The sequence below is a fragment of the Phyllostomus hastatus genome, unplaced genomic scaffold, assembly GCF_019186645.2.
Source record: "Phyllostomus hastatus isolate PE091 unplaced genomic scaffold, TTU_PhHast_1.1 phas_scaffold_585, whole genome shotgun sequence".
Lineage (NCBI taxonomy): Eukaryota > Metazoa > Chordata > Mammalia > Chiroptera > Phyllostomidae > Phyllostomus > Phyllostomus hastatus.
The window spans coordinates 21,433,435-21,458,757 of NW_025334037.1; the positions used below are offsets into that span (position 1 = coordinate 21,433,435).

Here is a 25,323-nt window from a genome sequence, read left to right on the forward strand (position 1 = left end):
TTTTTTCAGGACTTGGGGATCTGCTTTTTAGTGTGGTTTTATTATTAAGCCTTCAGGAGCATAAATTCTGTGAAGATTAGACTCCCCGACTCACATTTATATTAAAAACGTGCAAATCCCTAGCCAGACCAAGCCCCAAATTTGTGATTATGCATCATCTCCCGACAAGGCTGCACTTGTTACTTTATGAGGTAATCCTGTCCCTGCTGGTCCCTGTACAAAGGTTAATTTTTTAAAAAGATTTATTTATTTATTTACTTTTAGAGAGAGAGAGGGGAAGGGAAAAAGAGAGGGAGAGAAACATCGATGTGTGAGAGATACATTGATCGGTTTGCCTCTCTCACGCCCCCAGCTGGGGACCTGGCCCAAAACCCAGGCATGGGCCCTGACTGGGAATTGAACCAGCGACCTTTTGGTTTGCCGGCCGGTACTCAACCCACTGAGCCAGGGCTGTACAAAGGTTAGGTAATTTAAAAAATGTGACAAAAAAAAAGTGTCAGCCGTGTAACAGACATTCACAAGAATGAATCAGAAGTGTCAAGAAGCTACCCTAAAATAGAGGTGGAATGTTTTTAAAAAGTTATGGCTTATTCTGGGATGAATACTAGTATTTCACTTTTGAAACTTTAATTGAAAAAGTTAAGGTGGAGTTTTGTAAAGCATTTACACGTCTTACCAGCGCCTCCACCCCATTTGGGGAGACAGTCTCTTGAGAAGAGACAGGCTTTGGCGCATAGAAAGCGTAGGAACGGTTTTGACTGCCCCACAATGGAGGTAGCCATCCCGTAACAACTCACCTGGGGCGGTGGCTGAGGGGAGGCAGCCACGCCTGAGCTGGGGAACCCAGGCTTTCATTTATTAGTTGGAAGTAAGTTCATGCTGCTGTCTGTTGCTTGGTTTCACACTTTCTATTTACCTGTATGGGGGTCCACTCTCTCTTGCGGCCTCATTTTGTTTTGCAAAATGCATTCTTAGTGGCCCCAGGGCAGGAACCACAGCTCAGACCAAGGACGAGAATGAGTCCCCATTTACTGTTCCTTGAAGGAGCTAGATATTAATTTTGTTTATTTCAAGTGAAAACGAGTGCCTGGAACCGTACTTCCCTCCCACTACAGAGTTACAGTCCCTGAAATAGAACAAAGATAAAGCAAAAATCAAAGCAGTCTAGTTATTTTATTAAAAATATCTGGAAAATCGCTTATTTTCAATATATACATATTTCATTTTGATTCAGAGCACTTTCCGGGTAGAGATATGAGTGCATTATACAGGCTGGGAAGAGTATCAACAATAAACAGGAGGAATAAGGCGTGTCAGTCGAGCACTTGTTTTCTTTTCATTAATATTCTGTGAGGTGCCACTCAAGGAACAGCTTTGCAACCAATGTCCTTGCAGCCACTACTAAGATGTGACCTGAAGCAAAACCTCCGTGTGCCTGTGAGACACATGTGATTCCACATTCATAACTTGGGTTTAGAAAGGGCAGGTCACAGAGCCATGAAACGGAGTGCGGAGACCCTGCTTCGCCCCAGCGGCCCACCCTGCAGCTTGCTCGGTGCAGGGCCCTGATGGAGACAGCCAGAGGCTAAGCCACGGGCCTGCAGGACTGGGCGGGGCTTGTTTTCTGTGGGGGCCGTGGGGGGAGCCAGCAGTGGGGGTGCCGTGGTCAATCTGGGTAATTCCTTGAAGCTCCCCGGCCCTTCCACACAACCTGCTCTTACATAGAAGACTGCTTTTCAGTCTGTCTGTGTGTGTGTGTGTGTGCGCGCGCGCGCGCGCGCGTGCACCCAGTGTCCCCCTCCTCCCACACGGCCCCCGCACTCCCTTTCACAACACACACTGCTTTCAGAGTCCAGATGGGCTGCGAAAACCGCTCACAAATGCTGTGGTGATAAGTTCTGAGCAACGGCAGGTTTTTTGGTAAAACTCCTTCACCACATGCTTTGATCTTCCAAGTCAGATTTCACTCCATAGCTTGTCACAGTTATAAAATTGTAAGAGGCTCCCTGGATTCATGAAAGTGTCTTTCTTAATAGGTCCACACATTACTACCCATTACTTAGCAACATCTACATTTCAAACTTGAGCCCCTATGTTGCAGGTAAATGGACACAAAGACAAAAAGAGCTGATTTGCCCATGTTCAGTCAGGAGCAAAACCTGGACCCCAGCTCCCGATTTGATGGTTTGTGTGCTGAATTACACAGCCTCTTTGGTCCTCTGGGAGCACAATCCTGGAACCTTCTACAAGCCAAACGGAGCCCAAATACATTCTCACCACAGAAATCGGACAGTTTATCAAGCATGAAAAGGACATTAGAATATTGTGCACAACTGATGATGGCTTTCAGATAAATCCATTACAAAACACAGCCTTTCGGGCAAAATAAATAAGATGAAAACTCAGCATAACAGATTTACAAGTTTAAAACGAGCTTTAAGTGTGGACTAGTTCCCACCTACACGCATACATCACATTTCCGCAGGGCATGACAGTTCCCCCGAGACTGTTCAACCACCTTAGCTGTGAGATTTTTGTTGAAGAGAGATACCAGGCTGCAAGAAGTGGCAGTAAAAGGAACATCCGTCAGATGACACGGCAAACGTAACAAAATGTTGTTTGCAGGTTCTAGGTGACGGATGTTCCCCGTACAATTCTTTCAATATTTCTACATGTTTGAAAAATGTCATAGTAAAGTGCTATGGGGGAGAGCAAGGGAGATAACATCTATGCCTTCCAACGGAAAACCGACATGACACACTGTCAAGAATTGGTCAGCTGTAACCGGTATTCTCACCAAATGTTCATTACTAAACGAACATCTGGGTGGAATTGGAGGCAAGCCAAGAGAAGAGCAGCAGTAACTGAACAAGGGAAAGTTACTTCAGAGTCCTAAGTTAGGGAAATCTCAGATAGTTAAAAAGGTTCTGGTCATGAGGGATGAGAGGATTCTCTGGATAAAGGAATGACGAGCAACTGCTCCTCCCGGAGAATGTATCCTAACTGAGTGCAGAGTCCACGCACATGCTCTGACTTGTTAAACTCACTGGCACAAACGGTCATGGAGGACAGTTTTAAAATTTTATGCCTACCACAAAACCAATTGCTAGAGATCGTCCAGTATCTCCAGATTAGTCCATCATTAAGGGGAAAATAATCTCACCTTTCATTTCATTTCACTGTTTTTCTACTTGTAGTCTTCAAAACAAAAGTTGTATCATATTATAGCAGCGATTTTCCACTTTTTCCATCTCAGGGCACACATAGTCTAATCACTGAAGTTCTGTGGCCACCAAAAACCGTATATATATAGCCGATTTAACAAAAAAGTAGATATAATTTTGATTCATTCACACTGGATGGCTATTGTGCTGGCTGTTGTCATATTTTTATGACAGTCTAAGGGAAAAAAGGTCAGTGCCCCTGACTAAACAGTCAGGTGTTGCATGGGTTAAAAATTCCCGTGGCACGACGTTGGAAACCGCCGTGCTACAGAACAGCCAGAAACCGTAACTGCCCCACAGCCAAAGGACAGTGGAAAACTCCCGAACTACAAAATCAACATCCTGACTTGGTCTCTGATAGAAAAATGTATCTTGAGGCAAGTTTCATTCAACACTGGGTTGGATATGTCTGGGAAGCAAGGAAACAATTTATTTTCAAGTTAGCAATGTCCATGAATGGTGTCAAAAGATTAAGTATGTTAAAAGGTTGATAAAGCATCAACACGTGGTCCAAATACTTGTAATCCAACTGAGCTAGTTTCAGAGAGCCTGGCGGGAGATTGGAGAGACAGACCAGCTTTCCAGGAAAGACCTGATTCTGAGTGGAAGTCGTAACAAATGTTTCTATTTGCAATGACCGTCTGGCTTACTTTTACCGGCTATTGACAATGAATGAGTAGTATAAAGTAAGTGCTGGTTTATTACAAAATGCCAAATGTTGAGGGTTAAAAAAATTGCTTATTAAGATGAGACCCAGATGACAGACACTAAATTGAAGTGAAGTGTTATGTCAGCAAAAAATAAAGCCATTTTCTACTGGCTAAATCCTTTTGTAAGTACTGTCGACATGCTGCTAGTAAGAACTTAATTTCTTAGAGCAGAATTTTATGGTGGGAGTGGACCTTAGAAACAGCTAATCTAACCGCTTATCTTACAAATAGGAAACCTGAAGCTACACAAAAAAACTGTTATTGTTTAGATTAACATTCCTGAGTAGGGAAAACAAAAACAAAAAACAAAAACCAAGCAGGAAATGACTCCTCAGTACCTAATCCACAGCCACGCTTTTAATAGAAATTTAACCAGACCAGGGAGCTTTTAAATATCATTTCCTTTTTTGATGGGGTTGCATGTTTTGTGGCAACACTTAATTTTTTGCTCTGATAAAAGTACATTTTTTAAAAATAGAAAATGTAAAGCCTACAAGAAAGCACAAAGAAAATAAGTCATCAAAAATAGTGTATTTCCTTCCGGCTTTCTTCTGGGCAACAAAAATAACTACCGCTCACTGTGTAAATGGAACGAACTGGAAAACTTGCTTCACGGACACACGCTCTCCCGGACAGCGGAGGGGCAGCTGCTGTGGTGCTTCTCAGGGGCTGGCCGGAGAGCAGGGCAGCTGCGGGGCAGAAACTGCCCGCTAGTCCCTGGGTGGTGCAGACAGGGGAACCGGGGACTCTGTGGGACCTTTTCACTTCAAAGAGAAACCCACCAGAGCAGGGGCCTAAACTGTGGTGGATGGGGAAGGAGGGCGGAGAGGTAAGTAAAGGGAAAGGTCAAAGTGACCTTTCCAGGCTGGGTCTGCCTGGAACTGAAACCATTCTTCTCCACAAAGTCTCTTGGCTTCCTCTTAATATTAAGGCTGATCTTTTCTTTCTAAAAACTTGTATTAAATTGATCAGGGTGACATTTATGAATAAAATTATATAGTTTTTAAATGCACATTTCTATGATTCATAATGTGTATACTGCATCGTGCGCCCACCACCTGAAGTCAAGTCATCTTCCGTCACCACATGTTTGGCCCCCTTAACTGCTCCCTCGGCCCCTCATTGCCTCTGGAACCCACCACACTGTTGTCTGTGTCTGTGAGTTTGTTTTATATCCTGCATATGAGTGAAACCACATGGTTCTTCGAGTTTTCTGAGGCTGATCTTTAACCCTGGCCAGGGAGTTAGGATCTGGCTTCTCTGGAGACACAGTACCATCTCTCATGACCGCACAACTTTGAACCACCTTGTGTATGGGTCCTCTTAGATTTTTTAAAAAATTTATTACCCACTACATAACACACTTCATGCTACGTTACACACTGCATGACCTTCTAGCAGGGGTAGATGAGCATAACTGAGTTATTTTTCATCAATCAGGAAAACGCTTCCTCAATCAGTATTTTCTAAACCCTCTGACACACAGCAATGATCAAGTCCAGGGACAAGCCCGTCTCTCTCCAGCCAAGTCCACTGCCGCGCATCACAGGCAGCCCGTTTCCTCGCCCCGTCGGTGACCCTGTGGAGAGCAGCAGCTCCGAGGATGGGGAAGCACGTGCCCATGACGGAGACAGATCCCTGGGACTATCTCGAACCACACCGTGGCAAGGTTGCCAAAGCCCTTAGATTCTTGGTAAGAGTCCATACTAGTTGGGGGCACCCTGAGAACTAGATTTCACCGTAACATTTAATGCCTATGGGCCTTTAACAAATATGTAATGGCACAGAAACCATCTCTCCCTATTAGGAACATTTAGTCACTTCAATACATTCTACATGATCCTTCTCGGGTATGAACTGCTGAACTAAAGCAACTGCTCAAGCTAAGTCCTGATATAACCACTGTGACTTCCGACCCTAGTCTGGTGACCCTCAGGCACCGCCCTTGATCTCCCAGGTATTAAGGAATTTTGCTTTTAGAAAATCAATTTTGTTCCACTAAACTGAATGAAACCAGAGAGTGTTCAAAGGAGCTGACAATTTGTAGCTCAAATTAGAGGGTTAGTTGAGCCCCTTTAATTTTTATGTTGGTAATTATACACATGCATCTCCGTGTCCTACAAGTATTAAGCATCAGAGAACATAAGCAGGGCTGTGGGGTTCAGGCTGCACTGAACAGACAAAAAGGGGTTTACACAGCAGCATGACACTGGGCAGTAGGTGCCCATGAGTGTCCACATTCTAAACTTTGAAGATGCTACTTTGTAGCCTCAAAGAAATACGTAAGCAAGGTAGAATGAAACACCTGAACAAGAATTATTCAACAGACATGTTCACACTGAGTAAGGTTGTTAGGCTCTAAACTAGTCCCTGAGTACCCTTAGTAACAAAACACCCTAGGGGCAGGGAAATGGGGTGAATGAGAACTTAAGCTTTCCAAGGATTAAGGCTCAAATCCTTTGAATGTGAGGTCAAATAAAATGAGAACTCAACTTTATAGTGGTAATTCTTCTTGCTGGCAACAGCACGAGGCGGTAGTGATTCTCAAGTTTAATATATTACATATATACTATAAAAATAAGCTGGAGTTATAAGGAACATTATTTTGAATGGTTTAAGCTCTGCTACTCTAACCCTGGGCTTCTGACAGAACATTCTGGAGCAAAAGCCCATGAATCCACAACGAAGAGGCACACTGACAAATAGGTGCTGCAATATGCCACAGGCACTTCGGTTTTAACAATTTGAAAAAGCATGGAACACGTAGATTGCAGAGGAAAAACTGCTGTAGGTATTTATGACGGAAAAAGCGGCAAGCGACCCGGCTCAAAACACTCACTGGCGCGTATGCCGTCTTTCCCACTGTCTGTCTGTTTGCTTACACATTGTTATCGAGAGCAGGGCTAGGAAAGGCACTGCTTTCTCCAGAAAGGCTTTTAAAAAACAAAAAGCAAACGAGGGGATGCTATACCCCTGCATCACTACTCCGTGGCTGAAAGCCCTCCCTCCGAAGACTACCCATGTCGAAACGAGTGGTGACCTCACAGCGTACCAATAAAGTATCGTCCTTGATGAAGGTTCTTTGTCTTAGGGCTTCCAGATGCATAAAAGTCACATAGCCAAAACCTTTTGGGTTCCGTGGGATTGTGGGCCTCTGGAAGGCAAGCAGCTCTGGTTTGGCATCCATTATCTCCTCATGGTTCTGCCTTACCGGTGCTTCAGACTGATCGAGAATTGTAAGGCGTATTGTACCCTGGAAGGGCCAGGGCAGGTGGCTGTCATACTCTCCCTGCATTGTGTGGACGAAGAGGGATATGTAGTTCGCACAGCGCTGAGCCGTTGGTAACTGAAGGTGCAGGCGCATGCAGAGTTTGTACCCAGGTTTGCCTGTGTAGAATCCAGGGCTATGAATGACAACAGGTTTCTCCTCCTCTTGAGATTTCAAGTGCATCCCAAAGTTTCCAATCTTCCAGATGTAAATCCCATTGCACTGCTGTGCTTCTATTTCAGCAACTTTGTCCTCAAGGGTTCGAATAGTTCGTTTGAGCTCACTGACATGCATGCTCTGAGTTTCCATTTTTGCAGTCAGCTCCCGGATTTGATGATCTTGTCTTACAAGGCGACTCTCCAATTGTTGAATGGTTTCTTGGAAATTCTGGACCTCTGGGTGACACCCAGAGGAGGCTCGGGGCAGAGAGGAAGACTCATACAGCAGGACGTCACGCTGAGGCCGGGGAGCCATGGCGAGGTTTAAACTCTGAACAGCCTGGGCCAACATTCTCATGTGTGACTGAGTATCCTCTTGTAGGTGGCGCGCCAAGAGAATCCTCTGCATCTGAAAACCAAGCACAAGCTTTAGGCTGGGAATAGGTACTATGAGGACGAGAAAAGGGCCCTAGCCAAGCCAAACGAAAGGTTTTTGAGTAGTGTCACCATTTCCCTCCATCCCCTACAACCCTGTCTCCACCAGATTCTGGATCCAAAGAGATGGTCTTGTCTCTTGCTGAAAAGCTGAGGCTGTCTGTTGAATACGCTCCCCTTTCATTCAGATAAACCTCCCTCCCACTTACAAATGTATCAGGATCCGCACCCATCCTTTTCTTCTGACTCAGAGACGACTCTCTTCTTGTCCAAGGTTAATGCTTCACCTGGGCTCTTCAATGGCACCCACCCCTTTCAACACCTCAGAGGTGCTGCTCAGTTACTCCCATCCTTCTTTATCTTCAAACACTCTCTCCCCCTAACACTTTCCCTCAGAATGTAATTATCTTTCCTGTCTTCGTACTCTTCACAGGTCATCAAGAACACTGTAATTACTGTATTAAAAATATATTTTTTAAAAATTCATTTTTATTTTTAATTTTAGAGAAAAGGGGAGGGAGGGAGAAATACAACTGTTCAGAGAAACATCGATTGGTTATCTCTCGCACGCCCTCAACTCAAGAGCTGGCCCACAACCCAGGCATTGGCCCTGACTGGGAATCGAACTGGTGACCTTTCAGTTCGTAGGCTGGAGCTCAGTCCCCTGAGCCACACCAGCCAGGGCTAAAAAAAATATCCTTGATATAACAATTTTTATTATAAGAATAATTTATGTACATTATAAAAATAAAAACATAGATGATCAAAAATAAAATAAGTTACCTATTATCTCAATTATTGTTCACATTTTGATATATTTCCTTGCTCCTTCTATTTTATAAAATTATTAAATGCATGCTTATTGTATTAAAGTTGGATAAAAACATAATGGAAAAGTAAAAGTATAACTGTACTCTCCAGAAAGAACGACTTTTCATAAATAATGATCTATCTGAGACATCTGACACAAGGGACCACTAGCCTTGAAACTAATTTTGGGGACTCTAACAACACCTGCTCCTGGCCTGGTTCACCAGCTTCGAAGACTGGCCACCACAGCTCATCTCCTGGCCGACCTTTCTTCCTTGTGCACACACACTCCGTGTGACCTCAGTCCCACACCTGCCATCCATTGTCACCTACTTCCCCAAATCAATGTTCTGAGCTGCAATTTCTCTTTGGAGCCTAACACTACATACAATGCACGTCAGCCCCTCCATTCCCACTGGTATTCTCCACTGCACTATCTAACTGAATTTTCTTTATCTATACTCAAGAATGAAAAGAAAAATAAAGAAACACCTTACCTTTTCCTGGCAACCGAAGGTACTGAATGTGCATGGAATTGGGGCTGTGGGACAGTCTAGATCAAAATGATTAGGCATCTGAAAACCAGAACAAAGGTTGAAAAATGCTTTTCTCTGCGGATCATGTTCTAGTTCGATGAGCTCACACTTGAAATAAAGGCTTATGTTTCACTGAAACACAATCCTGTATCATCTATGGCAGCATCACAACAGCAGAGTCCGATAGTTGCAACAGACACCAGGTAGCCCAAAAAGATTAAAAAAAAAAACAAAACAACAAACTTCCAAAAGTCGGAAAGAAAGGAAATATCAGTATTTCATATTATCTCCAAAATCACTCAAAATTTATTTCAAGAGTATGAATTTGTTCCTATGGCTGGAAACTGGAACCCTCTAGTGGCATTTTGAAGAAAAAGCACCTTCCGATGTCGACCTCACCTGCAAACCTAACCAGGACTCTCACTGTGTGGACTGTCCAGGCCAGTTCATAGATGCCCGTCAACTGTATACATTATGGACAACTGTATACATTACAGCCACAGACCACACCCAGCACCTCCCTTGTGACCACCTTTCACAAACCTCTTTGGCTTTTGTTAACCTGGGCGTGTTTTGGCTATAATGGGGAGAGGCTCAGATGTTAGAAGGCATTTTAATCACATTAATAAAAGTTCTAAAGAAATGTCTCAGCTTTTGATATGGGGACTGTAAAAGTCTTTAAGGTAAGATCCACTATAGAGAAACATATTCTTTGGAACTATCAAATTTCCTTTAGAAATTTAGGTTAGCTGTAGTCATAGATGTTTTAAGCAGAAACATTTGAGGCCATTTAACCCAATCCTTCAGCTTTGCATAATCTAGAACAAGGGTCAGCAGGTTTTTTTGTGAAGGGTCAGACAGTAAGTACTCTCAGCTCTGCAGGCCCTACGGTCCCTGTCCCGGGGACTCAACTCTCCACTGCGGTCGAAAACCAGCCGTGTATGACAGACAGACAGACAGACTCACGGGCACGGCGCCACTCCAATACAACTATTTATAACAGCAGACGTGAGCCAGACTGGGCTGGCAGGCTGCTGTGCTGATCCCTTATCTAGAATGTCCACTCTCTCGCCAGAGATCAAGTGGGCAAGCCATTGGCACAACCAGGGCGCAAACCTAGGTTTTCTGACTCTGAACCTAGGATTTTTTCCTATATTAAGCTTTATTTTTACTGGGTTTTAGGTGTGCTGCATGGTTTCCTTTAAATAGTACAACAGAGCAAAAAGAAAAACCAGGGAGGTGAGACTTCATAAGCAAAAAAAGTTTAACACCTTCAAATGAAGGCTTTTTTGGAAAAAAAAAAAAAAAACAACACCCCAAAACTATAGGACTCTGTTAAGACTGATGGAAAAGTTTAGTCGAGTGACAGGTTTCACATACCTCTAGCTAGTAAGGTAATCAATGATGATCTCTGGGTTTGCAGATTTCACGGGTGTATAAATAGTGACTAATATTCAAATCTTGTGGGCAAATCCCCCAAATGTCAGGAGAGAGCAATCAAACTGTTTTCCTGCCTCTAATAATAACGTGAATGCAGTCTTCTGCTGTACTTGCTGCTGCCCGTCCGTGGCCCCCAGGACCGCTGGACGGAGGGCCTCGGGTCCTGGATGGCTCTGCTCCGCCCAGCATGTCTCGGGCCGTGGGGACACACATGGCCCTGCTGCTGAGCAGACTGTCCTCTCCCTGTCCTTTCAGCCACTCTCCGGACACCCAAGATCCCGCTTTCACAGCATGTAAATATGTGTTCCTTAAGGCGTTCTTTCCTTTAACTGGGGGTTTTGATTATTTGTATCCTAAAAATACCTGGTTTTGTCTAGAAATTTTACACATATACATAACCATGGGTATTAAGTTAATGACTTTGAACACTTAGAGAGGGCTAAGTATTTTGTTCTTTCTGAAAGTATTCATTACTCTTCATTTATATGATCCATGTTCACATAGTCCTAACACTTTTTCACCCTGTCTTCCGTCTGCCCTATCGATTTAATTAAAAACCTAACTCACTTCTTTAATCCATTAATGGAAATACTAGTTCACGAAAGAGAATCGTCATACCTGTTCTCTGATGAGCATGGTGTTGCAGTATTCACAGACGACATTGGCCAAAGGGCAGTTCTGGTCATGGAGCTGAATTTTATTAGAGAAATAAAAGAGAAGCATGAGAAAATCTGAAAAAGTAAAAAGAACCTATTTTTATAAAAGTCAATTTTTCACTATAAACAAATTGAGGACATCAGTGTGTATATAAAAAAAGTGAGAATAATATATAAAAGGTATTTTCTCTCCCTTTGCCAATATAGTAATCAGATACATCTCGTGTTTCAGCTCTTTAGAAGAATATAGCAATACATAAAAGAACTTTCTAAACCGCTTCTTTTAACCTGAGGCAGAACCCTGTGACTAGTTGAGGACATCATTTACCAACACCATCCTTCTCCACAGGCATTCCTCCAAAAATCCCCAGCAACATCATGGTGATTTAAATGAAACTCTTAGCAGGAAGGTTAAAGAACAGAAGCAGTATTAGGACAGGAGGCTCTGGTGCCCAGGTTCTCATAGGCCCGGAAGGGTAAACCTTGTTTTCTAAAATACAATGAATTTAAGAAATAATGAACCCTTCAGGTTAAGTCCATTTACTTTACTTAAGTTCAGGAAGACATCGAATTGTTCTAACTATGCCCCAGATTTCTCCCCATTTATAGTGAGTTAGCTGACTTGTTTTGAATATTTCATCAGATTCATGAGTATGATATGCTCGATTTCTTAAGAAAGTAAGAAAAATTACCAAAATAAACTTGCAAGAAATAAAATTTAAGGAAGTATCTTAATAGCTATAAATGAATATAAGTTATCTGTAGGTTGTTTTAGTGAAAAGGACAGGGAATGGGTATCTGGAGCTAGGATCTCAGTGCTGGCATTACCATTACAACAAGAACATAAAATTGCTTATATTTATACAACTCATAAAGTTACTGAACTCGCTCACATCTCAGTTCCTGAGTGAAAAAACCACTCTGTCAGCATGACGCTGTCCAGTGCTAGGAAGTGTCTGCTTAAAGGTAAATGTTCTAATTGACGTATAACATACAGAAAAGTGTACAAAGCCCAGTGAATTAGCACCAAAAAACCACATGCTGTGGGATTTAATTTATTCTCCCTGAAGGTTTTAATGACCTAGTCTCTGTTTCAGAGAGCAGAGCACACGTCCGATACAGTAATCATCCTGCTTGTTTGTCTCGAATGTGCGACTGGCCATTCAGGTATCACACAGGAAAGCAGATCAGCACATAGCTTTCCCGGGAGGTTTCGTTATTTGCAGGTCTACTACAGTGTTAAGTACTACAAACAATGTTTTCTAAGAAAGATAGATAAATATAAACCTTACACTTATTTACTAAAATAGTTTAATGAACTTTGTTTCTTAAAAATCAATCTTCCCACAACTGATAATGTAGACTCAGAATTGGAGTAACATCCTCACCTACGGCAAAACCCCTCAAATTGTACATTAAAAAATAATTTAAGGCCTTGGCCAGGTAGCTAAGTTGGTTAGAGCATTGTCCTGATACACCAAGGTTATGGGTTCAATCCCCAGTCAGGGCACATATGTCAACCAATGAAAGCATAAATAAGTGGAACAACAAATTGATCCCTCTCTGTCCCCCCTTCTTCTCTCTCTAAAATCAATAAAACCCAAAATTTAGGAAGTAGTGAAATTAACAAATCCAAGTCAGCACATGCCTCTTTATCTTCAAACGCCATCGACATAGCACAGTTTATACAAGAAACCTGTCTCCTTGGACACTCCTTGAGGATGTGAATATTAAGGTGGCACTTTTGGAAGGGACGCTGGCATTGGGGACAATTCATAAGAGCAAACTCACAATGTGCTTGATGATCCTATAATAAGGAGAAAATAATCGATTAGTATCTGCCAATTCTTAAGGTATCTCCTAAACAGAATCTGTTCTGAGTATACACTGTTCTCTCTCAAAACAGCCACTCCTTCACAAGGAGCTAAGTAAATGGGGCAATTTGCAAGTATGTTTTAAACATTTTTGAATAGATCATAAACAATATTTAATTTCTCATAAAACCGCCAAGCTAAAAACAAACTTATTTAAAAGGAATTCCTTTTACCTGACTGTTTCAGTCAATCTCAGGTTTTAGAAGGACTTCATCACTTAGTTCATAACGAAATGCACCGTTTAGGGAAAGAGGAAACAGCATGATAAGGGTGGTAAGATGGTAGCTACGCCACCCTTGCTGTTTTTTCCCAAACAAGAGAAATGAAGTTATGGGATTAACACATGACACCTACATTTAGCATGCTCTTCAGTTTTATAGCAAAATAATGTTCCCCCCCCCCAAATTTGAAGAATACTGATTTCTTTATCATCATTTGGCAGAGCCAGGGTAGCTGAAATAAGAAATTTATGGTTTCTACTTATATATATATATATATCTCCAATAATGAAAGGGCTGGCATCTTAGTAAGCGACTATTATATGCTAGGCACTGGCAATACGCAGATGGACACAGCAAAGTCTGTGTTCTCCAGGAACTGCCTCGTCTATATGCTAATGGCTGGAAAACGACTTTAGTACCTCAAGATGTCTCAGTTCCATCTTGTGCAAACAGCTTTCATTTGGACACTTCACCGTCAGAGAAAGGATCTCTCGTTTTGCAAAATTGTCAGGGAACAGTTGAGTTTCCAGGAGTATTTCATTATCAACTGGACATTTGTGACCTGCATCCCTAAGAGAAACAAGTAAGGCACATACATTTAGTAGATATAAACAAATATTAACATTAAAAAGTTCAAACACTTTAATTCACTGTGTATACATTCTCCTGTTTATTATTTCCTATGGAAAATAATTTAACACATTGTATTGTATAATATTCCGGGGGGGAGGGATACCTGTTCTTTTGTGGGCAGCCCACGAACTGTTCTTTTATACAATGAATACAACTGGTACCACGTTGGTTACCTAGCAGAAACAATGGGATTTTAGATCATGGGATAGATCTCAACCAAAAATGAGGAAAAATTAACTGCATCAGGTCAAATTTTGATTGTCGTAAAAAAAATGAAGTAAAAGGTAAGGACGGGGAGTGTGCAGCGGCTGCACAGCATGCTAGTGAGAGGAACTACACACGCTGCTCGTAACACCAGCAACGTGTCTACAGTGTGCCCCTCAAGCAGGAGCAGAAATTAAACCAGCTAGCAGCACCCCTACCAGACCACATTTTAAGGTTTGCTCTGAACAGTCACTGTTAACATTCTGGCTCATGAACAACAAGTTTTCCTTCATTTTTATGTCTAGGGTACAATCTTGTAGGGGATTAAAGGACCTCTATTTCCTGCTTTCCCAGTGATTTGGTGGTTATTTCATTTTATGATGAGAAAAATCATCCTCAGGAAGTTTGGGTGTCCGTTCACTTCCCTTTAACTTTTCGGGATGTCTCAATCTTCACTCTCAAAACGTGGCAGGTCAGGTTGGCTACAGGAGCACTGACCAGTCACTCGGACGTCAGCTGAACACCCGTGTGGGGGCCAGCAGTGGCGGTGATGCCGTAAGCAAAAAGGCACTGGAAATGGGGTCTGCTGGCAAATGCCTTAGAACCAACAGAGGTGAGAGGCACAGCCAGTCTCGAATGGGGCTTCTCTCAGGCTGATGTGGTGAGTACTCTGTCAAATACTTATAAGAAGCATGGAAAACTATAAACAAAGTTATTAAAATATACACCCAAAAGAAACTTATAAAGCAAATTGGAAAGCATTATCCAGAGCAAATGGAAGTAGATTAACGTGGCTTTGATTTCACGCAGGACTATTTGGGTGAGAAATTTCTAAGCCATTCCTTCAAGAACATTAGAGTCACATCACTGGTTACTTCCAGTTGAGAGGGAGAGAAAAAAAATAAGCCTCAGACTTCCTTTTGTGGGTTTTACTTCCTTTTCAGACCACTGTCCATTACTTTCATGAACACCTTGCTATTAAAAAACTGTTAAAAAATGAGCTGCATTCCTGGGCATGATGACACTTGGTAAAATACTGTACATCTCGCTACAAAAAAAAAAAAAAAAATCAACAATCCACACTATGGTACATACAACTTACTAAGACTGAATCATAAAGAATCAGAAAATCTGAACATACTGGTTACTTGTAAGGAGACTTTCAATCAGTAATCAAAAACCTTCCAACATGAAAAAGTGCATGAGCAGATGGCTTCACTGGTGAGTTCCACCCAACATTTAAAGAAGAATTAGTGCCCATCCTTCCTAAACTCTTTCAAAAAGTGGAAGAGGAAGGAATACTTCCAAATTCATTTTATGACTTGCATTACCCTGACACTAAAACCAGACAAGGACACAAGAAAGGAAGTCAGTTTAAAAGCTGACAGTGAGTAGCCAGTTTAACCTACTTACAAATGATTTCGGCAATATAAACCAGATGCTTATTTACTGAAGAACATAAAATCTTCCCACTTCTTCCAGTGTTTTCTGTTCTGTACAAAACTCCTTAGGCACCTAAAATAGTCCCATCTAATACTTTTGAATTATAGTAAAATGTCTTTATCTCATGGGAGATGAACTTGAATAATTTGTGAAAATTCCATGTACCTCCATTCGGTTACAGCAACCATGATTCACTGAGCACTTACTGTGTGTCAGCACACAGGAAATTCCCAGGAATTAAACAGACCTCCACCCATGCTCTCAAGGAGCTTATTTTCCACTTACGTAAGACAGACTGGGAGTGTGCAGACAGGGGAGGCGTGCTCTGGTGTAGAGAGAGTAGCCAGAGCTGCTATGAGAGGTGAGATCCGAGCCACAGTGCAGGGAGTAGAAGGTGTTTAGCTGGGCAGTTAACTGAAGTGAGCCTGTTCCAAACAGAGAAAACAACTAATGCCAGCCCCCTAAGGCAGGAGTGTGCTTGGCATGTTGAAGGAATGGCAAAGAGGGAACTGGCGGAAGGAAGAAGAGCACAGCAGAGGGAGGTCAGAGAGCAGATAGGGATCTATCACACAGGACCTAACGGGCACTTTGGCTTTTTCTTCTAGATGACCTGCTACAACGTTCTGAGCTGAGACAACATCACCTTACTTATTTAGCCAGGTTCACTCGGGCTGCTATATTGAGAACATTCTGGAAGCAGGCAAGGGTAGAATCAGGGAGGCCTGTGACAGAGCTGATGGTGATTCAGAACTGGGTAGGAGCAGTGAAGGCAGTGAGAAGTGACTGAATTTTGGATAAATATAAAGGTAGAGGCACTTATTAGTACTTTTAAAAAATCCTGGTTATTTTACAGTTGTCTACAGGTGTCAGATAACAGACAGACTTTAATGTGGTCGAAATCATAACAACTGATCAATTAAGTCAGCATTCTTTGGTTGAGATGATCATATTTAATATCATTTAAGGCAGATTTATATTATTTTCTTAAAGCACAGTGAACTTATCTACTTATTGCTTGTGTATCTTAGGGTTAGAGAAGGGCAGGAGATAGAAATTACTTCACACGACAGTAGAAACTAGGATAAGAATGTTGATGTCTCAAGTTTCTGTCCAGTGTCTTTTTCCCTGAGCAGCTTTTTACATGTAAGGCTACTCATTTTAGTTGTCCGGTGTTCTGTGTACCCTGTTCTCTGCATTTGGTTCTGTTACAGGACACACTTCTCTCTTCTGTCACGTACCTTATTGATTTGATGATGCAGGCTTTGCAGAACCTATGGCCGCAGGGTGTTTGCACTGCTTCCCGTAACGCCATCAGGCAGATGGGGCACTCGTACTTGCTTTCCAGGGGTGGGTCAAACTCCACGTCGTAGCCCTGGATCTCTTCCATGAAAGAGCTGGAAAGAGTCCCCGTGCTGGCAGCCCCACTCACACTGTCGTCTTTGGCCGCGGCACTGCAGGCACTGGCCATGGCTGCACAGCAGTCGCTCTCAGACTGGCTGGACACGCAGCTGTCTTCACAGTTTAACAGACTCATAGTAACGAGATTATCAATCGCTCTATGGAAACAGCAAGGAAAAAATGCCTTAACACATACATACGTGCACACACATACATATAGCACAGCTTATGCATGCAGGTCACTTTTTAGTTTATGTACATAAGCTGTGCTAATATTATTTATGGAAAACTTTCAAAGTTTTTTGAGCTTTACTTCATGACTACTATTTTATAATAAGTAAAGTAATTCAAATAGGTGGATAGAATAAAAAGTTAAAAGAAGAAATCAGCTCAATTGTAATACTTAGCTATATCACAATTATCTGTTTAAATGTCTGTTTCCTGTGACTGAAGTCAAGAATTTAATTTTCATATCCTCAGTACTCAGCACAAGATCTTTCACATAATAGATGTTCATTAAGCCTCTGCTGAAGACCTTACTTATGCTGCTGAAGTTCCTTTAGGTATTTTGAGCTCGAGAGAACAGGAGGACCAGCAGGCGGTGCAGGAAGAGCAACATACAAGGGATTAGATGACCACACTCAGCCAGGAGGTGTGCGATTTGGGGTGACCTAACCTTCTGGATCTTGGTTTCTTTTTTGAGACCTAAAAGCTGTGAGTACTTCCAAATGTTCAGACATTTCTGTTATGTAGAATGAATAAAATTGAAGAAGTATATTTGTATGTCCTTCTGCTTTCAGGCATGTCAAATGACCCTGTTTCATTATCTGACAGGAAAAAGAAGTGAGGTTTTGTCTGCCTATGGAAAGCAGTAGCTTTCATGGGTAGGTGGGATGCCTTCAAATTCTAAATCATATGACATTTTTGATAAGCTGATGTCTAAAAGCAATTCATAGCCTATGTCATCGGGTCTCTGTAGTAGATAATTAGACCTATGGGAAATTCTTAATATGTGCTAGATAGAAATAGTTCTAGAAACAGAATGTAAGCTTCCAGTCAATGTGGTAGGCCACCATCCCCCTAGTGGGTTACAAGAGTAATCCTCTATCTTTTCTCAAATCTCTATAGACACCTTTTTTTTTTCCCTTCTCAAGAAGATTTTTGAGTACCATCTGATGAGCACCAAAATGATGAGGCCTGTTCTGGCTGCAGAGGCAGTACGGCGAATTGGCGAACCCCAGAGAGGATCGAACGTGTCGCTATGTGAAAGCACTCAGAACTGTGTCTGGGAGGATGCATTCCTGTTGTGAGCAGCCCCATACAGCAATTTTGTGTTACAACTTCATTGCTGCCTCCCCCTCGTCAAAAATGGAAACTATAGTACTTAGGAAAGGCGCAGTCACGTGCCGAGGACCACCCGGGGAGTAAGCACCGGCTGGAATCAGAACCCAGGTCTGCTTGGCCCCAGAGCCCGTGCCCTTTGTACTGCACCACGTTTGGCTCTTTGTGTTTTGACAAACTTGTCCATAAGGCTGCTTTTAAAATTTCCTTCCCTTTATTTATGTTACGCTGGACCGTAAAAGGTTGTTACGCTGGATTTTCAACCTTTTTCATCTCATGGCATACATATACTAATTACAAAAATCCTGTGGCATGACCAAAAATGTTATAATTTGTGCCAATTTAACAAAAAGTAGGTATACTTTTGATTTATTCACACTGGATGGCTGTTCTCATTTTTTAATTTGACAATCTAAGGGAAAGAGCTCAGTGCCCATGACTGAATGGTCAGGTAGTACATGTTTGTTTGTTTTTTTAAATCTTCATCCAAGGGTATGTTTACTGATTTTAGAGAGATGAAGGGGGAGACAGAGAAAGAGAGGGAGAGAGGGAGGGTGGGAGAGAGGGAGAGAGAGATGGGGGGAGAGAGAGACAGACAGACAGACATCGATGTGAGAAACATCTATCTGTTGTCTTCCGTACACACCCTGTCCAGGGACTGAACCCGCAACCTAGGTATGCACCCGGACCGGGAATCGAACCTGCAACCTTTTGGTGTATGGGATGACAATTCAACCAACTGAGCCACCTGGCCAGGGTGCATGTTTTAAAAATTCCTGTGGCACACTGGTTGAAAATCACTGCACTAAGACTAATGCGCTGACCACAGATTCTTACTAAACATGACCTGCCCAAGCGTTATTGTACTAGTTGATAGGATTTCAAAGATGCTGTAGAGAAAAAGTGACATTTAAAAAAAATTTTTGATATACTACTTTTGGAAAGTTAAAAACAGCTGTCAAAGCCTTGTTACAGCTAGTGCGAATTCCTCAGGAAGACTCGGACAGACTGAGGGGAAGGAAGGGATGGCAAGGGAGGGGCAGACAGAACCAGTCATTCCACCATTCCACCTGGGCTCCAGGACGGGGGTGGGGTGGGAAGACCCCCTTTATACCCTCCAAATCTGAGGACATATGACACTGTTTTGCTGCCCTAGGGTTTCTGTCCTTTGTTCTTCTTCTTCCCTTACACATCTCTGTGTCCAATACTTCCTTGGGCAAATCTCCTAGAAGCAGAATTACTAGGTGAAAGGGGAGGCAACTTCCCCAGGTTTTTAACAGACAATGCTCGCTATCCAATATGTACTGAAGGCTTCTTAACTCCCACTCCCAAAAGCTTGAGAGAGACCATTTTATATGTCCTTGACAATTCTAGGTATATTTATCTTTTGGGTCTTTAACCATTCACTTTTTTTAAAAATAATCACTTTGAGAACTTGGTAGTTGTTATTTAGTTGTACAGAATATATCCAAGTACTAGTCAGAAGACAAAAGCAAGCTGCTGAGCTAAGTCTACTTTTCTGCCCAACTGTCCAGCTACAATTCGGTTCACTGGGTAGTCTATATACTGTCCTCTTGCAGTCTGGTCCCAGAGTTGAAGGTTGTTAGATTTAAAGAGACCTTTTATAGCAAATGTGTTACTAAGAAAACCTGTGTAATCAGTCACAATTTCTTAAAAAGAATTCCACTGTAGGAATGCAGTGTAGAACATGCAAGTGAGTGCTCTTAAAAATCTAGAGGGCTTAAATTTTTCACATTACTTCTCCTCCCTCCCTCCCTTTCTAGAGACAGGGGAAGGGAGGAAAATAGAAAGGGAGATAAACATCGATGTGAGAGAAAAACATTGATCGGTTGCTTCCTGTATGCACCCCTACCAGGGACCGAACCTGCAACCCAGGCATGTGGTCTGACTGGGAATCAACGTGGCGACTTTTCAGTTTGTGAGATGACGCATAACCAACTAAGCCACACTGGTCAGGGCTATTAAGGATTCTTTTTAACTTCAGATGGTGCCTCAGGTATCCACTTCAGGAGAGGCTACAAAAGTAGGTTTTGGCTTTACAGAAGCTGTGCAGGATGGATGACCCGGGTGGGGCCGTATTACAATAGCCTGAGTAGTCATTCCAGAGGAACTGTCCTGCGTGCCTTATGTTTCTTTATCTTCCAAACTGGACCAAACCACCAGCGCTCTGAGAAGTCAGTAAGAAGAAGCATATCCTGTTTGTAAGGACTGATGAAAATGGACTTTGCTGATGCTGATGACTGAATCAATAACCAATCAATGGAGTACAAATCTAGTCTTTTGCCTGATGACCAAGCATCAAGCCAATCTACACAGTACAGATCTAACCTTACCTCGTCCAGCACCAGCGGTCTCTTCTGTAATATAACTTGCTTCACTTTCCTCCTGTTCCCCAAGATCCCTGTGCTTTTCTCCTGTGCTGGGGGGCCCTTTTGGGCTTCTGCTCCCCAAATTGCAATTCTACAGAATCCCAAATAAATGCTTACACTGTCTCTCATTTTGACTTTCTATTTTTTTAGGTTAATGAAGCTAAAATAAGAAAGAATATATATTCTTTCCATAAAATTTCTTATAGCCTCTTTTTTTACTCTTAACATTCAGAATTTATGTGGTTTCTACAGGAATTAATAGAAGGGATGGAACAAAGTTTACATCATTCCTCACTTTGCAGATTAGGAGTTTCACGACCGCAATTCCCTTTTCTGCAGTTGTGAATTTAGTATAGTAAACACTGCCTTAATTAAATATTTTGGGGTGTAGCTATTACTAACTTAACTCTATTGCAAAAAGAATAAATGTTGAAAACAGCCCTGTCATAAATCACAGCTCAAATCCACCTATGTGTATCTAGGAATATACCGGGTCCAGCAGAAGCAACACCTGCTTAAATGTGGTTGGCAGGGCAATAATATGGAAGTAATAACCTATAGTTTTAACTTGAATATTTTACCTAAAATGTCATATGTTGTGTTCGAATGTGATATTGTTGTTAGAGAATTACATGCTTATGATTTTGTAAGAAAATCTTTTGTAATAAAAAGCGGCATCATTTGTGTTGGACCCTGTATTATAATCCAAAGGGTATTCTGTTAAATGTCTAGTGGGAGGGTGAGTAGGGTGATGTACAAACATTTGTTTCCCTAAGATCCACAAGTGCTAATGAGAGAAATGTCTTAAGCTAAAGAAATCAAAAAGTTCTATCTTGAATTGGTCAATTTTAAGCCAATGGAAAGTCATTCACAGCTAAACATGCAACTCACAAGTAAAACCATATAAAACAACCAGATTATGTATCATACAAATGTCCACTTGAAACCTATATAATCTTATTAACTAAGGCTACTCCAATAAATTTAATTAAATTTTTTAAAAGAACAAGAAATCACCTTTAAAATTTTCTGCTAGCTTTAGAAATGGGAACTACTTACTAACTCCTTAAAATCTATTTTTAAAATGCAAAGACCTGCAAATGCAATACTGCAAAAATAGTCCATTGTTATGCTTTATTTTTGAATAGATTTAAGGGGCAGTCCCCTTTCTAGGTACTATTTGTTTCCCCCAGGAGGCAAAGAGTTGAATAACTTCTTTCAAAATCCAAGTAGCAAAAATTTATCAGCATCATGGATTCAAATTTATCCCAGAAAAGACCTCCAGGTACAATCCTGCAATACAGTGAAGTATGCAGCGGTTGCAGGTTGAAACTCATCATCACTCCGGCAAGAAGTGCCTGAAATACATTCCTTCCTTGACTTCCAGAGGCCCCGCTGTCCTCATCCCACCCCCAGCCTCAAAGTCAGAAAAGCCCCTTTGACCCTCCTTAGTAATCTAATCACCAGGGAATGGATAAAACGCCAACACTCAGAATTTCTTAACAAGCTTTTCTGTCCCTGTGTCGCTAGATATTCAGTAATTTGTTCTCCGGAGAAACAAAAGCAGCATGCAAACACTTTACATGCAAGCTGCTAATAAAATACTTTAGGTGCTTTCTGTTCACATTCATGACAGTCCTACCTCTCAGTTCGAGTTCCGCTAAAGCCAAATACTAGGAACAGCTTTATCAACCCAGCGTCTGGAACAATCGCTAGAACTACGAGTGCAGGGGCGGGGGAGGAAAGATTCGTGTCATCTGAGCTTTTTTTTTTTTTTTTTTAACCTGCTGCCTGGGACCTCTAACGATTCAACGAGGAACCCAAAAATAGCTTTCCCATGACAGTGACAGAGGAAGCCGGAGAGAACTTAAAGGGATTTTTTTTTTTTTTTTTAAAGCCGGTATCAGCTTGGTGGGACGGGAAAATCCAGGAGGCAATTTCCTTTTCTGGGAAGGGGAACGTGCGGGCTGACGAAGTGGGCGCGGGATTCCCACCAGGGAAAGGTGTTAGAGGGGAAGGAGGTCCCCGCGGGCTTGGGGCGCAGAGGGGAGGGGAGAGGTGGAGGCGTCCACAACCTGTGGGAGGCGAAGAGACAGGAGCGACGTCCGCAACAAGAGGGAAACAAGAGGACGGGGGCCGCGCCCCCAACCTCTGGGAAGAACCAGGGACGGGGGCGAAGTCCCCAACCGGAGAGAAACAGAGGAAGGGGGCGTCCCCAACCTCCGGGAAGCGAAGGGACAAGGGGCGACGTCCCCAACCCGAGAAAAACGAGAGGAGAGGAGGCAGAGTCCCCAACCTCCGCGAATCAAAGGGACAGGGAGCGACGCCCCCAACCCGTGGGAAACTAGAGGGGAGCGGACTGTGTCCCCAACCTTTACGAAGCGAAGAAACACCGGGGAGAAGTCCCCAACCCGGAGGAACAGAGGGGAGAGGTGGCGGCGTCCGCAACCCGTGGGAAGAGAGGCCGCGGCCGCCCCGGTGCGGGGACATCCGAAGGAGACTCACCGCTCTGGTCCGCAGGGCCGCCGATTCCACGGAACCGCAGGACTCCGCTCAGCCAAAGCACCAGGAGAGGACGGGCACCGCGCTCCGAGCCGAGGCGGCCCGGATGCCAAACTCCCGGCCCGAAGGCCGCTGCTCCCGCGTCCCCGGGCCGCCCGAAGCCCGAACCCCAGCCCCGGTCGCCCTACTTCCGCCTTCTCTGCCAGCCCCGGGGAGTCAGGGGCGGGGAAAGGGCCGGGGTGGAGACAGAGAGGCCCAGCTGGGCCTCTGCGCCCCCTGGCGGCGGTCCTCCACAGGTGCGCGGGCTGCGGCGCAGGCGCAGTGCAAGTCCAGCTGTCAAACCAGAGCACTCCCGCTGGGCTTCTCTCCTAAAGGAAAACTATGACGTTGAAACCTGTCCCGGAGTAAGTGTGAGCGTCCTAGTGAGCAGCCACAACACAGCAGTAATCAAAACTGTGTTTTTATAGCTTCCTGCATCCAATCAGGAGAAACCCCCACCTGGGCTAGATCACTTGACCTTCGGGAATTCTTATTACCACTCTCGGGCTGCACCTTCCTTGCCAAGAAAGTTTCCTTGGTAGGCAGAACCCACTATTATCACCTGGTCCTTCCGCTTCAACCAGTCCGAGCGAGTCTAGCTCATATGTTAAACGTTCACCCCTCCCCCGAGGCTGCTATCGACTACACCACCCATTTTTTTCTATCAACGAGAAAGCTATTTTGAATTTCCCCCGTTTAACTGGATACAAACCTCTCAGGAATGTTACAGGCACTTTGCAGGAGATGCACGAAAGATTTCTACCCACCTCTGCAAATTTGACTCATCTTTCACCTCTTGGGGAAGTATTACAGGGTGGTGGTTTTTATGGGTACATACCCTGAAACCAGAGTGCTTCATTTAAATCTAGTTAAATCTAAGTTCCCCCTTTATAAATTGTGACTTCAGGTAATTTCCTTAATCTGCTTTTCTTCCATTTTTTTTCCATCTCATCTTACAATGGGGATAATAATAGAACTTATCTCTTTGGGTTGTTGGAAAGGTGAGATTAACTGGTAATGTAAATTCATTATTTACAACGATTAAGTACAGCAATTTTCAACCAGAGTGTTGGCAAGAATTTAAAAAAACACTCAACCCCTCATTATTTAGTCAGGGGCACTGACCTCTTTTCCTTTAGATTGTCAAATAAAAAAAATGACAATAGCTAACACATCAATAGCCATCCAGTGTGAATAAATAAAAATTATACCTATTTTTCTCAGACTGGCAAAAGATATAACATTTTTCGTGGGCCACGAATTTTAGTAATCAGTGTAAGTGTGCCATGAGATGAAAAAGTTTGAAAACCTCTGATCTAGGATACAGTGTGTTCTCAATAAGGATAGCAACACTGTATTTCCTGCTTTCTGGCCGCCAATATTCATAAAAAATGCTTATGTTCTCAAGATAAGAACCTGTCACTGGTTCTCAGACTCCCTCTACCCTCCCCCTCTTTTTTAAAAACATATTTCGAGCCCTGGCCAATGTGGTCAGTGGTTGGAGTGTGGTCCCATAACCAAAAGGTTGCAGGCGATTCCCAGTCAGGGCACATGCCTATGTTGTGAGTTCATCTCTGGTCATGGTGCCAGCATGTGTGATCCCTGGTTCTGACACATAGCATCCTGGTCCCAGCATGGATCCCTGCTCTGGGTGCCTATGGAGGCAAGCGATTGATGCTTCACTTGCATGGATGTTTCTCCTTCTCCCTTCCTCTCTCCCATTCTCTCTCTCTCTCTTTCTCTCCAAATGAAAATGTCCTTAGGTGAGGACAAAACAAGAATAAAAGTAAAGGCATACTTTGAAGTATTTCAGACATAAAAAGAATTGTACACACACATTTGTGTGCCCACCATCCAGCTCCAGAAATAAAACATTGCCAGCAGAATCGCCAGTCCCTGTGTGCTCCTATTCTTCCCCAGCTCCCCACCTGCCTTATAAAAATGAATCATTTAGAGGATGACAGAGCGATCGTTATATGAAATTGAAAGATGGAGAAATGGAAGAGCAAGGGAGTTAGACCTTCCTCCTCTTATTAGTATA

General features: G+C 42.9%; 1 protein-coding gene across 1 annotated transcript; it reads right to left on the bottom strand.

The window, feature by feature from the left end:
* Nucleotides 1-1,154: 1,154 nt before the first annotated feature.
* Nucleotides 1,155-23,622, bottom strand: TRAF6 (TNF receptor associated factor 6). The gene is made up of 7 exons (XM_045825253.1): nt 23,247-23,622; nt 16,851-17,168; nt 13,752-13,902; nt 12,886-13,044; nt 11,200-11,271; nt 9,103-9,180; nt 1,155-7,769 (listed from the first exon to the last, which is right to left on the bottom strand). Exons 2-7 carry the CDS (start codon nt 17,144-17,146, stop codon nt 6,900-6,902), a joined length of 1,626 nt encoding a protein of 541 aa, XP_045681209.1. The 5' UTR covers nt 17,147-17,168; nt 23,247-23,622; the 3' UTR covers nt 1,155-6,899.
* Between the last annotated feature and the right edge of the window lie 1,701 nt (nt 23,623-25,323).